Below are 13706 nucleotides of genomic sequence, written 5' to 3' on the forward strand. Positions count from 1 at the left end.
ACAAAACTTACCTTGATCATCCCCTGAGAAATTACTACTTCAATCTGAGGGACCACACAGCAGGTGGTACTACACCTGAAATTCTTCCTTATAGTAAAATCATTAGTACCATTCAATCTTCTTTAGTATACGACAAATTCCCAAAGAGCATGGACATTGCTATATGTATAGCTCTGTATTCTTCCTGGTGTCCTGCATATAGGTATCTAATAAAATTATTTAATAACGAATAAATTCTGTAGACACTTTGAATCACTGCTATTTCCAATTTTTTTCTTCTCAAAGGATAAAATTTTTCACTGAGAAAAATTGTGCTTCACATTTCACTTTCAAATTTGGATCCTCTCGTGAATTGATTGTATACCACTCACCTCATCAGTTTGTCTCTCTACATCTAATTAGGAGAAAGGTAGAGTTAGTTATAGGAAAAAAGACAATCTCTAAAATGCTAGTGAGTCAACAAGTAACCATCAAGGTAGCAGTGTGTCAGTGAGACAGATAATTAAGGAGAAGACACAACTGGAAAGAGCTCAAAGAATTTGAACCATCAATGGTATCTAAGCAGGAAAGTGATATGGTCAGAACTGTGTTTTGGTCTAGAGCTCAGATCAGCTCTACGAGATAAAAATAGTGGAATCATGAGAGTTAAGACTGTCCCAGAAAAAAAGTACCCAGATAGGAAAGGGCTAAAGATTAAATTCTGAGAAATAATTATGTTGGGGGGAAGAGAGGGAGGTCAGTGAAAAACACAAGTGATTTGAGAGACAGTGGACCAAGCAGAGTATTCTCTCTCTCTCTCTCTCTCTCTCTCTCACACACACACACACACACACACAAAGAAAAAAAAAGAAAAGAAAGGAAAAAAAAACAAAAGACAAAAGAAAAGCAGAGGAAGTGAGCAATAAAATCATAAGATAGAATGAACATTATCAAAGAAGAATCTCTTGGCAATCATAAGGTTGCTGGCACACTGAAGACTTGGCAGCTTCAACATAATTGGGTGGGGGAAATTAAGGAAAAAGGTGAAGAATAATAAAGGCAGCAAATGGGAGCTGCTTTTTCAAGAATTGTGACAGTGAATAAAGAGAAAGAGCAAAAGTTTGAGACAGAAGCAGAACACACATTATATTTATATAAAGAAATACGTGAACTTTTCTTATTGGCATAGAAGTGGGGGAAAAATTGGGGGAACATGCCATCAAGTTCAGGGGGTAAAACTAGGACCAAGCTAGGACAGAGGGAAAGCAGCAATTTAGGAGGTGGCATGGAAAAACAGCAGTATACAGGGAACACTAGAAAAATTTGTGGTATTGACCAACGTAATTAAGGACATTCCCAATAGCTACATAAAGTAATGGGCAAGAATTCAGAAAAGTAAGGATCAGAAGAAGAAAAAAAAGAGGTTTGAAAGATTGCTTTTTGAAGTAGGATAATTAACTAGACATGAAGAAAATGAGCACTGAGGGCCCAGATAACTGCAAAAGAAAAGGAACAATTATGTTAGAATTAGACACAAGTAATCTAAAACACAAGGTAAAACTATCAGATTACTATAAATGTTCTATAAAACAACGAAAGAAAAAAACAAGATGAAGTAGCAATATGGAAAAGGTTTTGTAAATATAAGCCTCTCTGAGCAGTTGATAATTGTATGTCAAAATGTACTACACAAATCTTTGTATAACCAAAAGAATTCTCAGATTCAGCAATAGTCCATTTGCTTTAAAAAGAATAAAATTATTTTAATCAACTTCCAATATTAAAAAATTTGGTGTTTTTTATCGCACTGGGCTCTAACAAGTTTCACGTCAAGAAAGTTCTGAATATTATCTTTCAAAACATTAGCTATTCCTTTAACTTCTTCTGTCACCCACAAACTCAATAAACTTGATTTCATCAAAGTTACTGGTAAATAACTAAAGAATGTATACTTTCAGTAGGACACTAAAGTACTCCCTTTAGGGTTGATGACTGTTTATTATTCATCGTTTTCCAGGTAAAGTTGTTTAATTTATAATCAACTCTTATTTAGCTCACATATCTCTATTTTGACCACTAGACATGATCAATTTGTCAAATGTGCCATGGTGAAATCTAATTGCACAATGTCAACAGCATCTCACTAATAAACCAGTCAACTAATCCTGTTAAAAAAGGAAATGAAGGCTGGGGATATGGCTCAGTTGGTAGAGTGCATGATTTTGCATGCACAGGCCCTGGGTTCAATCCCCAATGCCAAAAAAAAAAAAAAGGGGGGGGGAAATGAGGCTAATTTGGTCACTCCGCAGTCAGCCCTGTCTCTATTCAAGGTACCTACAGCCTTGCATTTAAATGATGCTACAAATTATGTTCTAGACGTGGTAGGTTCTCACTATATTTCTTCCAGAAGATAAACTTCCATTTTCCCACTCTATAATTACTACTTTTTAATGTAGGAGTATGAGGCAATCCTCCCACTTCCCAATAACATGAAGAAAAAAAAAAGTTTTCTGGCCAACTTGAATACATAAACTTTTGTTAATAGATAACAGAACCAAATGTCTATTTGTAAAGCCACTATATAACATAAGTTATACATATTTAAAATCACATGCTATATAATATTCATTTAGAAATGCTGCCTTTTCCCATAGTTAACATTTCATAAAATAATTTTATTGAAATTTTTCCAAAGTATTTTTTGGCATCTGTCTTCAAGTTTACTAATATAATGGAGTCACTCATTTTCAATGCATTATCGCCTTCCTTTTATTTATGAAAGTTATTTAAACATTTTTTAAGCACTTAAAAAAAAAAAAAAAGGCACTAGCAGAGATTTATTTAAGAAACTCAGGTTTACACATGAGAAGGAAAAGAGAGAGTAAGGGCTATTTTGAAAGTAAGATGCTCCTAATTTCCTCGTGATCTTTTTACCCTAACCCTAAGTGCCCATTTTCTATAATGCCTGGCAGGTTTTGTTTGTTTGGTCCCACTCTTTGGTGTATGTTGTAGATACAGGCTCATAATCTTTACAAGGTAACCACTTGACTTGCAATTGATGGAAGTAGCTTTAGGTTTATACCTCTTCCAAAAAAATCCTTTGTGAGGCTTTGTACAGAGAGTAGCAACTTGCTATTTTCTATAGAGAATTTAGAGGGTGGGAGAGGAGACTTTGCTTCATATCCAAGTAATCAATGAGTCAAAAACTCACAAAGAATAAGGAGCCAAATCATTTCTTAAAACTATTTCTAGTAACAAAAAATACTGCCCACATAAAACATGGATACACTAATTTCAAAAGTTAAATTTTCTTTCTGAACTAATATATTAAAACTTTCCTATATTGTTACAAAAGAAAGAATGAGTTAATTCCTATGGATTAGTTTTCTTAAAGAAACAGGAACATTAGTCCTAGTAATTTACTGTATTGTATACTAATTAAGTGCCAGGCACAGTTACAAGAACTTTACATTAATTCACTTAATTACAGTGCTTGCTCAAAATAGGTGTTATTGCTCATTTCATTTTACTGATGAGGAAACATGGGCACAAGAAATTAGGAAACTTGTCACACAGCTCTTAAGTGGCAGAAATTCAGAGTCTAGTTCTAGGCCCTTGTAAAAGGTGATATATTTCTCTTAGTAAAATTTGATTATTTTATAAGACTTCAATTGGGCAGCTAATTTAGTGGCTTAAAAAAGATATGAAAATGAGGTTTCAGTACACTTTAATATATTTTCTTATTTGTTTTAATTAGTTATACATGATAATAGAATGCACTTTGCGCTTTAATATATTTTCTATTCTATTATTTTTAATAACCATTCACCCTGCCTGAGGGGATAATGATGGCTCTGAGAGAGAGGTAATCACTACTCCCATTTCAGACAGTACTGTTAAGGCAAAAGATACTAAAGAGCAGAATAGTTCATGTCTTCCTCATTCTCCTCCAAACTTTTAAACTTATAATGGAGAATCTGTCCCTCTGGGCCTATATCTCTTTTGCGATAAAAAACTTGAAATGTTTTATTTGATAAGAACTTTCCTAAAACGATGGATATAATATCAGCACTTATTCACTGTCATTTGGTAGTGTCCTCTAACGGGGGTGAAGGTTGGGGAACAGCCTCTTAAGGAAAAGAAAGGGGATAGGAAGTCAAAGAATGAGAGAATAGGAAGGAAGGTGTAGCATGCAGAAAAGGGAGAAGGAGGATGGAGTGGGAGGCACTGCTGTCTGACTCGCATTGCGTGCAGACAGTATGAGAACAGAAATTGAGGAGCTGTGGTAGAGTCATTGAAACCTGTTAGGCAGAATTTTCTTGGATTTCCCTTTTATGCGTCCTAGACTCTTGCTTCAGAATGAACAGAACCTAAGAGGAATAATGGCCCAATGGTAGGGGCACAGCGACTATTCATCTCTCGTTCCCAGCCAGAGCTGGTCCCTAGAAAACACTGCTCCCCGCCAGCCCTCGGCAGGGCTTCTCACACACCCGTCAGCCAGAGAGAGGGGAGGGACCACCAAAGCCTCTCGACCCCAAGGCCAGGGAACGGCGTCCCGGTCCTCGGCGCAGCCACCGCGGCTTCCCTTCCAGCAGACAACCCCGGAGCACTGCCGCATTTCGCCACTGAACTTGAACCAAGCCGTTCTCGAAGAGCTGAACCCGGAGGCTATGGAGTAAAAAGCAAGCTGGAGTAAGGGTCTTACCTTTAACAGATTAGACGTCGCCATGTTCCTTCAACTTAGACTCTCGCGAGACGAGGCGAGAATTCGTGGCGCTCCGTGCCAGGCCACAACAGGAGGCCGGAGTTCCCACCAGGGCCCACGGGCCCAGTGGCCCGTACCCGGGGTGTTCAGGGCGCTCGGGCGGCGTGCCGGCAGCGTTGACCTCGTCCTAGGCACCGGAGCTTTCTCGCTTTTTTCCCCTACATGGTCACTGGAGCTTCCCCACGCGAAAGAGCTCATGCAAAAGCTCAGAGAGACAGGAGCAACGAATGGTGAGACGGTAACAGGAGCCGACCTGACTTCGAGGAGGAAGCATCGACTCTAACGGACTCCCCCACTCCTTCGGATTAGCCTTTGTGGTTGCACCCACAGCGGCCACCGGCAACGAATTTAACTCAGCTTAGGCCCTGCAGCTCAGGTTCCGTGGCCGCATCACGTGATGCGGCGGACGGGGGCGCGCTCGGGAGCGAGCATGGGAGCCTAGAAGCCTACTGAGTCCGGAGGGCTGGGGCGCGCCCTCTGCTGGCGAGACTGGAAGTTCCCCTCACCCTCACCCCTTGCCCTTAGTAGCTTGCCAGCTCACCCCAGACCTGGGGACTTCGGGTTAGAGGAGATGAGATACATTATCATGCAGGGATCATGACAGCTGTATTAAATAACTGGCTCAGAGAAGGAACCCGTAAATGTCTGTTGAATGAGTGAATGCACAAACGTGTTAACTATTGACATTTCTGATCAGGAGTGACTGGTACTTAAATATTCTATTAAAGCTTAAGTGGTCAGGGCTGGGGCTGTAGCTGAGTGGTAGAGCACTTGCCTAGCATGTGTAAGGCATTGGGTTTGATCCTCAGCACCCACATAATAAGTAAATAAAGATATTGTGTCCATTAACAACTAAAAATATATTTTAAAAAAGATTAGGGGATGAGTATTAATTGGATTCCTTGAAGGAACACTAGCCTAGAATATCCTAAACCATAGCCCGCTAATTTTATCCCTTCAAACTACAAATCACTGGCCTAAGGAAGGGAACATTATTTATACCGAGTTTACAGGATACCTGGTATTGTATTATGCAAGTTTTAAAACAGTATTTGTTCACACCCTCATAATATGTAGAAGTAAATAAGCTCTGGAGTAAAGCAAAACAAAGAGGTAAGGCTACCTAAGGACTCCAATTCTTTATGTGGTAGGTGCTGGAAATACAGGATTAAATAAAACAGAAAACCTCTGCCTTCTTGGAATTTATGAAGGGAACCAAATATTAAGCATAGTTACTCAAATACATTTGACCCTCCAAATCCGTGAGTTCCATGTATGTGAATTCAAACAACCACAGGTGAAAAATAATTGGGAAAAAATTTTATGTGTAACTGACTTTTTTATCCCTTATCATTATTGGCTAAACAATACAGTAAAACAATTATTTACATAGTACTTACATTATTAACATGTATTATAATAATGTAGAGATGATTTAAACTATACAGGAGTATGTGTGTATATTATATGCAAATACTACACCATCTTATATAAGACATGGGCATACAAGGATTTTGGTATCCTTGCAATCCCCTGTGGACTGGGAGAGTTAGCTAAATTACTTATAGTGTTGGAGTACTAAATGTTACAAGGGAAAAATATACTGTGCACTTGAGACATGGTAGAAAGAAGAACTAATATCTTAATCTTCATTCATACAAGCCACACATTCCTTATGAATGGACCCTTATGAATGAACCTTAATGACTACTTTTGAAAACTCCATTCCAACATCCCACTGTCTAGCCAAAAGAGTTGTCTGGTAACACCACCACTACAACTCTTTAACATCAATGAGTCCATTCCATTGTCATATATCACTTCCTTGTCATGTATCACCTCCTCCTGTTTTTGTTTTGTTTCTCATCTAATTTAGACTCAATGATCCATCATTATAAAAATGTGTGTGTGTGTGTGTGTGTGTGTGTATATGTATGTATATATATATATATATATATATATGTATGTTACATTTTTTTCCAATGCTGAGGATTGAACCCTGCAGCACTCTACTAATGATATACATTCCCAACACTTTTTTTAATTTTTTTAAATTATGAGACAGGACCTAAGTTGCCCAGGCTGGCCTTGAACTTGAGATTCTCCTGCCTCACCCTACTAAATCATTGGGATTACAGGTATATGCCATCATGCCTGGCTAAAAAAGTCTAAATATTTAAGATATTTAAATATTTACTTTTAAAATAGAGAACACAAGCATATGGCACAAAATTCTAAAGATGCTAAAAGCAATGCAATCAAAAGTAGGCCTTCTTCTGTTTTCTGTTTGTTTGGTTTTTTTTTTTTTTTTTTTTTACAGTATTGTGATAGAGATTAGGGTTATTCTGATTTATGCATTTGTCAAAATTCAGCCAATGTATCCTTAATATGGATACATTTCATTCAAAAGAAAATATGGTAAACACAATTTGAAATTCAGTTAATCATGTCCATTATCTAGAATGTAGGGGTTAAGTGAAGTTATATTTACAATTTATTTTTCAGTGTATCAAAAACTAAGGTAGATTGATGGTTGAGTAGAAAGATTAATAAAGCAAATATAGTTAATGACAAAGTCTGGGTGGCAAATACTAGTGTTCCCTATGGGTAATTCTTTCAGCTTGTCTATATGTTTGAAATGTTTTATGATTAAACATTGGGGGAATTAAGAAATAAATAAGCCTCCCTTTCTCCATAACCTCCAGCATCTATTCTTCCTTCTTGGAGACAACCACAGATACTATGAACCCCTAGGATGTTCTGTACTTATATAAGCATTCCTATATACATTCTTTTTATTCTCCCCCCCCCAAATGATGGCATACTACTTATACTTTGTAACATCCTTTCTTTTTTTAAGAAAATATATTTTTAGTTGTAATTGGACACAATATCTTTATTTATTTTTATGTGGTGCTGCCGATTGAACCCAGTGCTTCACACATGCGAGGCGGGCACTCTACCAGTGAGCTACAGCCCCAGCCCTCACATCCTTTCTTTTCACTTAGCAGTGTGACATAAATTAATGAAAAACATTTTTGTGCTTTTTTTTTCACTTACAGAAAGTCAAACAATTATTGATCTAATGCATGCATTGTGTCCAGGATGTTTAGGATTATTACTTCCAAAATAGGCTCTTGAAATCCATTTGATGAACAATAGTTATAAAGTTAAAGTTTTTATTTCTGAGGCCATAAACATTAAAAATATTTGCACTTATCAAGAGAGTATGCAAAGTTTAATCAGTAAACTATGTATTTATGAGAAAATTGGTGAAAAAACCTAGATGAGGCACCAAGAGTTCACAGGATTTTGGAGAACAAGGAGCAAAACAGACCCAAGAGTTGGAGGAAGATGTATATCAGAGCCTCCTGAGCCTCTCAGTACCACAGGGAGAAAGAGTCCACCTTAAAAGACTGAACCACTGTCTATTATCAGAAAGACCTATAGGGGTGAACCCTAAATCTAACCTAACTGGAATTTTACAGTATACTTATATCAATTTCTATTTTTTAAAAATTGTTCTAATTAGTTATACATGGCAGTAGAATGCATTTTGACATGTTGTACTTAAATGGATCACAACACATTCCTCTGTACATAGTGGAGAGTCACATCAATAGTGTAATCATATACATATATAGGACAAATGTCCATCTTATTCCACTGTCCTTCCTACCCCTACACCCCTCCCTTCCCTCCCTCCCCTCTGCCCAATCCAAAGTTCCTTCATTCTTCCCTACCTGCTCCCATTATGGATCAGCATACACTTATCAGAGAAAACACCCAGCCTTTGGTTTTCTGCGTTTGACTTATTTCACTTAGCATGATATTCTCCAGCTCCATCCATTTACCTGCAAATACTGTAATTTCATTCTTCTTTAAGGCTGAGTAATATTTTGTTGTGTATATATACCACCTTTTATGTATCCATTCATCTACTGAAGGGCATCTAGGTTGCTTCCACAGTTTAGCTATTGTGAATTGTGCTGCTATAAACATTGATGTGGCTGCGTCACTATAGTACATTGATTTTTAAGTCCTTTGGATATAGACCAAGGAGTGGGATAGCTGGGTCAAATGGTGGTTTCATTCCAAGTTTTCTAAGGATTCACCATACTGCTTTCCAGATTTGTTGCCCCAATTTGCAGTCCCACCAGCAATATAAGAGTATGATTTTTCTCCCATATGCTCACAAACACTTATTGTTGCTTGTATTCTTTTGGGGGGAGGGGGTTACCAGGGATTCAACTCAGGGTCACACAACCACTGAGCCACATCCCTAGCCATATTTTATTAGAGACAGGGTCTCACTGAGTTGCTTAGCGCCTCGCTAAATTGCTGAAGCTGGCTTTGAACTCTGGATCCTCCTGCCTTCACCTCCTGAGCTGCTGCTTTTATTCTTAATAACTGTTATTCTGAACTGGAGTGAGATGAAATCTTAGAGTAGTTTTGCTTTGCATTTCTCTAATTGCTAGAGATGATGAACGGTTTTTCATATATTTGCCGATCAATTATATTTCTTCTTCTGTGATGTGTCTGTTCAATTCCTTAGCCCATTTATTGATGGGGTTATTTGTTTTTTTGGTGTTAAGTTTTTTTGAGTTCTTTATTATATCCTGGAGATTAGTGCTCTATCTGAGATGAGTGTGGTAAAGATTTTCTCCCAAACTGTAGGTTCTCTCTTCACATTGTTGATTGTTTCCTTTGCTGAGAAGAAGCTTTTTAGTTTGAAACCATCCTATCTATTGATTCCTGATTTTTTTAATATTTACTTTTTAGTTTTAGGTGGACACAATGTCTTTATTTTTTATTTTTATGTGGTGTTGAGGATCGAACCCAGTGCACCGCACATGCCAGGCAAGCGTGCTACCACTTGAGCCACATCCCCAGCCCCTGATTCTTGATTTTACTTCTTACACTTTAGGAGTCTTGTAGAGAAGTTTGGTCCTAAGCCAACATGATGAAGATTTGAGCCTATTTTTTCTTCTACTAGTTGTAGGGGCTCTGTTCTAGTATCTAAGTCTTTGATCCACTCTGAGTTGATTTTTTAAAAAATATTTATTTTTTTTTAGTTGTAGTTGAACACAATACCTTTTTTATGTGGTGCTGAGGATTGAACCCAGGGCCTGGCATGTGCTAGGCAAGTGCTCTACCACTGAGCCACAACCCTAGCTCTTGAGCTGATTTTTGTGCAGGGTGAGAGAGACAGGGTTGTAATTTTATTGTGCTATATGTGGATTTCCAGTTTTCCCAGCACCATTTGTTGAATAGGCTATCTTTTCTAAAGAAAAGATAGAATGTATTTTTTGGCACCTTTGTCTATTATGAGATAAATATATTTATGTGTGTTTGCCTCTGTGTCTTCTGTTCTGTACCATTGGTCTATATGTCTATTTTGGTGCCAATACCATGTTGTTTTTGTTACTATAGCTTTGTAATACAGTTTAAGGTCTGGTATTGTGATGCCTCCTGCTTCACTCTTCTTGCTAAGGATTGCTTTGGCTATTCTGGGTCTCTTATTTTCCCAAATGAATTTCATAATTGCTTTTTCTAGTTCTATGAAGAATGTCATTGGGATTCTAATAGGAGTTGCATTAAATTTGTACAACAGTTTTGGTAGTATAACCATTTTGACAATATTAATTCTGCCTATCCAAGAGCATGGGAGATCTTTCTGTTTTCTTCAATTCTTTTTTTAGTGTTCTGTAGTTTTCGTTGTAGAGGTCAATTTCTATTCTTACTGCTCAATCAGATCCTTCCTTACTATGCCATGGAGTACTATGCATTGCCTGTGCTGAGGGGTATATTACTTGTGTTTCTTGGAAGAGTGCATCTTAGCAGTAAGTGCCTTCTCCATATTGCCTACAAGACAATCATCTGCACCTTAAGTCTTTGCTCAGGCCATTGGGACTACTCTATTTGGATGACTGTCTCATGGCTCCAAACACTTTTAAGCTCCACCATCACCTCCAGAAAGTAGAATCCACTACAGATGAGGGTCCTACCAGTCCAATTTACTTATTACATAATCATTTCTTACAAATGTGTTCAACACCTAACCTCTTTTCTCCTCTGTCATACACTTAGTAATAAAATCACAAACTTGAGTTAACCCTTGTTTCTTCTCTATGCCTATACCCAAGTAGCTATACATTGCTAGAGAAAAGCCTCAAACACAGTTGAGTGGGTTCTCAGTAAATGATAAACTCAGAACTTGTGTGGGCACTTAACACTATCCATACAATCCTGCCATGTTTTTCTCTGGTGAGCTTGCTGTTTCACTTCATTCCCTAGTATACATACTTTGTTTAGTAACCTCTTATATACATAATTACATAGTGAAATGCTCAGAATATGATATGTGAAAATCATATGTAAAATGTGAAATCCTATTTACATTATGATTCCAACTTTGCAAAAAACAAAACAAAACAACTTCCTGGTCTGAATAGGGAGAAACTTGAAAAAATATTAAAAATGTTAGCAATGTGTTATTGTTTGGATATGAGATGTCCCCCAAAAGCTCTTATGTTAATGACAGTGGTAAAATTACTAGGATTATGGGAGCTATAACCTAATCGTAAATTAATCCACTTCATGCATTAGTAATTTGAAAGGACTGCTGTACTGGATGGTAGCTGTAGTCAGGTGAGGTGTGGCTGGAGAAGGTGGGTCACTGGGGGCATGCCCTTTGGGAATATAACTTGTCCCTCTGGCTCTTGCTTCTTTCTCCTTGCTTCTTGGCTACTGTGAGGTGAGCAGCTTTCCTCCATCCAGTCCTTCTGCCATAATACTTTGCCTCATCTTGGACCCAGAGCAATGGAGTCAGCCAACCAAGGACTGGATGTGTGATCTGAAAATAAACTTTTCCACCTCTGAATTGTTCTAGTCAGATATTTTAGCCACAATGATGAAAACCTAAACTAAATCATAATGGTAGAAAGTGGGATAATTTTTACTTTTTATTTATTTAGAAAATGTAAGTCCCCTATAATCTAATCTCTTCTATCTTGTAAAATATCTACTGTTAACTGGTTGCCTGTTTTTTCTCCTTTGTTTTCTGTGTATACATGAAAGGATATATAAAGGAGTTTCTCAAATGTGGTCACAACATCACTTCATCAAAATAAACTAGGATGCTTTTTATAAAAGCAGATTTCCAAACTCCATCCTCTGAAGATTGTGATTTCATAGATCAGGAGTTAGGTTCAAATCTGCCTTTTTCAAAAGCATCTTAGGCAGTACTAATAGCCAAGAACCCCTTGTATAGTGCTTAAGAGTATGTGCTTTAAAATCAATCATGACCCTCCACTTAGGAGCTGAGACCTTGGGTGCATTACTTAACATTATTGAGTCTTAGTGTCCTCATCTGTATAATTAGGATAAAAGTAGCATCTATGGCATAGAGTTATTGTAAGAATTAAATATGACAATATATGTAAAGCATAATAGAGCTAACATGTATAATGCCTATTATATGTCAGGCATGGTTCTATGCACTTTATGTAAATTAATACATTTGATGCTATGTTTTAGCCTCTCCTTGTCCAGACTATTATTTGAACTTCACATGTAAGAAAAGTCAGAAGTACTGTTAGAAATGATCCAGTAGAAGGGTCTGGGAATGTAGTTCAGTGGTAGGGTGCTTGCTTAGCATGCAAGAGTCCCTGGATTCAATCCCCAGAAACACTCTCCCCCACCATCAAAGAGCCAGTAGAAAGAAAAAAAAAGATTTTGCAGATATATAAGGGTGGGGAAATTTGCTAGGACCCTGTCCTTGATATAGAAAGAGGATGGTATTTAGTGTACAAGTGAAAAGAGATTCATATTTACTAGAACCACTGAGTCACACAAAATAGTAAGGATGGACACAAGACAGTAGATGGGCTATTGGAAGTGAATATTTCTCTCTCTCTCTCTCTCTCTCTCCCTCTCTCTCTCTCTCTCTCTCTCTGTCTCTCTCTACCCTTCCTTCTCTCCCTCCTCCTCTCCCTCCATAGATACTGTAAAGCTTTTATTTATAGAATTTAATGTTAAGATGGGTTTGGTGGCATATGCCTGTAATCCAGCATCTTGGGAAGCTGAGTCAGGAGGATTGTGAGTTCAAAGCCAGCCTCAGCAACTTAGTGAGACCCTGTCTCAAAAAAAAAAAAAAAAAGTGAGAACCAAAACAAACAAACAAACAAACAACAACAACAACAACAACAACAACAAAAACCCACCACTCCAAACAGGCTGGGGATGTGGCTCCATGGTTAAGCACCTCTGGTTCAATCCCTAATTACCCCCTCCCCTTCCCAAAAAAAATAAGGTCAAAGTTTTAACATAAAGACTGCATGCATGGTTCCAACTTATCTTTGTTGAAACTAGTGATTGCATTTCACCTGCTTCTGGAGTTTTAATAGGTTCTAGGTTTGAAAGAATTTCTTTCTTGACATCAGTCCCATCTCCATATATATTTCCTCTCTGCCTGAGCCAGACTGGCTTATCGTCAAGCCCTTGAACCTCAGGTGCTGCTTCATTTTCTCTCTTGACCTGGTATAATATCCTGATTTTTTCATTTGGTAGCTCTTGTTGAGCTTGTTCACTGGGCTTCAGAAAAACCCAGTCTCAACAGAATAGGAGGACTCTTGACTACCTTCTTGTCTTTGTAGATTTGGGTTTGATCTTGCTTTTGAACTTATAGTTCACATGGCTGAATCTCAGTGAGAAAGAATTAAAATGCAGGAATACCACCTCACCTGGCACAGTTCTGTGTGTAGAAAGCAGACAAGGTGCATCAAAAGTTTTTTTTTTTTTTTGTGCTGGGAATGGAACCCAGGGCCTCATGCATACCAGGCAGGACCTCTACCACCGAGCTCCATCCCCAGCACAAAAGTTCTTTGATTGAAGATCAAAGATAATGAGGATGTTGCAAGGTTTAAGAACAAAGGGAAAAAGGAGAAAATAGTAAATTGTT

General features: G+C 37.8%; 1 protein-coding gene across 1 annotated transcript in view; it reads right to left on the reverse strand.

Moving 5' to 3' along the window:
• Positions 1-5158, reverse strand: part of Cul5 (cullin 5) — an 88639-nt gene extending 83481 nt beyond the window's left edge. The window contains exon 1 of the mRNA XM_046466381.2: positions 4685-5158. Within this exon, the coding sequence (XP_046322337.1) occupies positions 4685-4708 (24 nt within the window). The 5' untranslated portion in view covers positions 4709-5158. The remainder of the gene's footprint in view (positions 1-4684) is intronic.
• Between the last annotated feature and the right edge of the window lie 8548 nt (positions 5159-13706).

This window comes from Marmota monax, unplaced genomic scaffold (genome assembly GCF_021218885.2).
Source record: "Marmota monax isolate L192 unplaced genomic scaffold, Marmota_monax_Labrador192_F-V1.1 WCK01_AAM20220418_F8-fsc00045, whole genome shotgun sequence".
Classification (NCBI taxonomy): Eukaryota; Metazoa; Chordata; class Mammalia; order Rodentia; family Sciuridae; genus Marmota; species Marmota monax.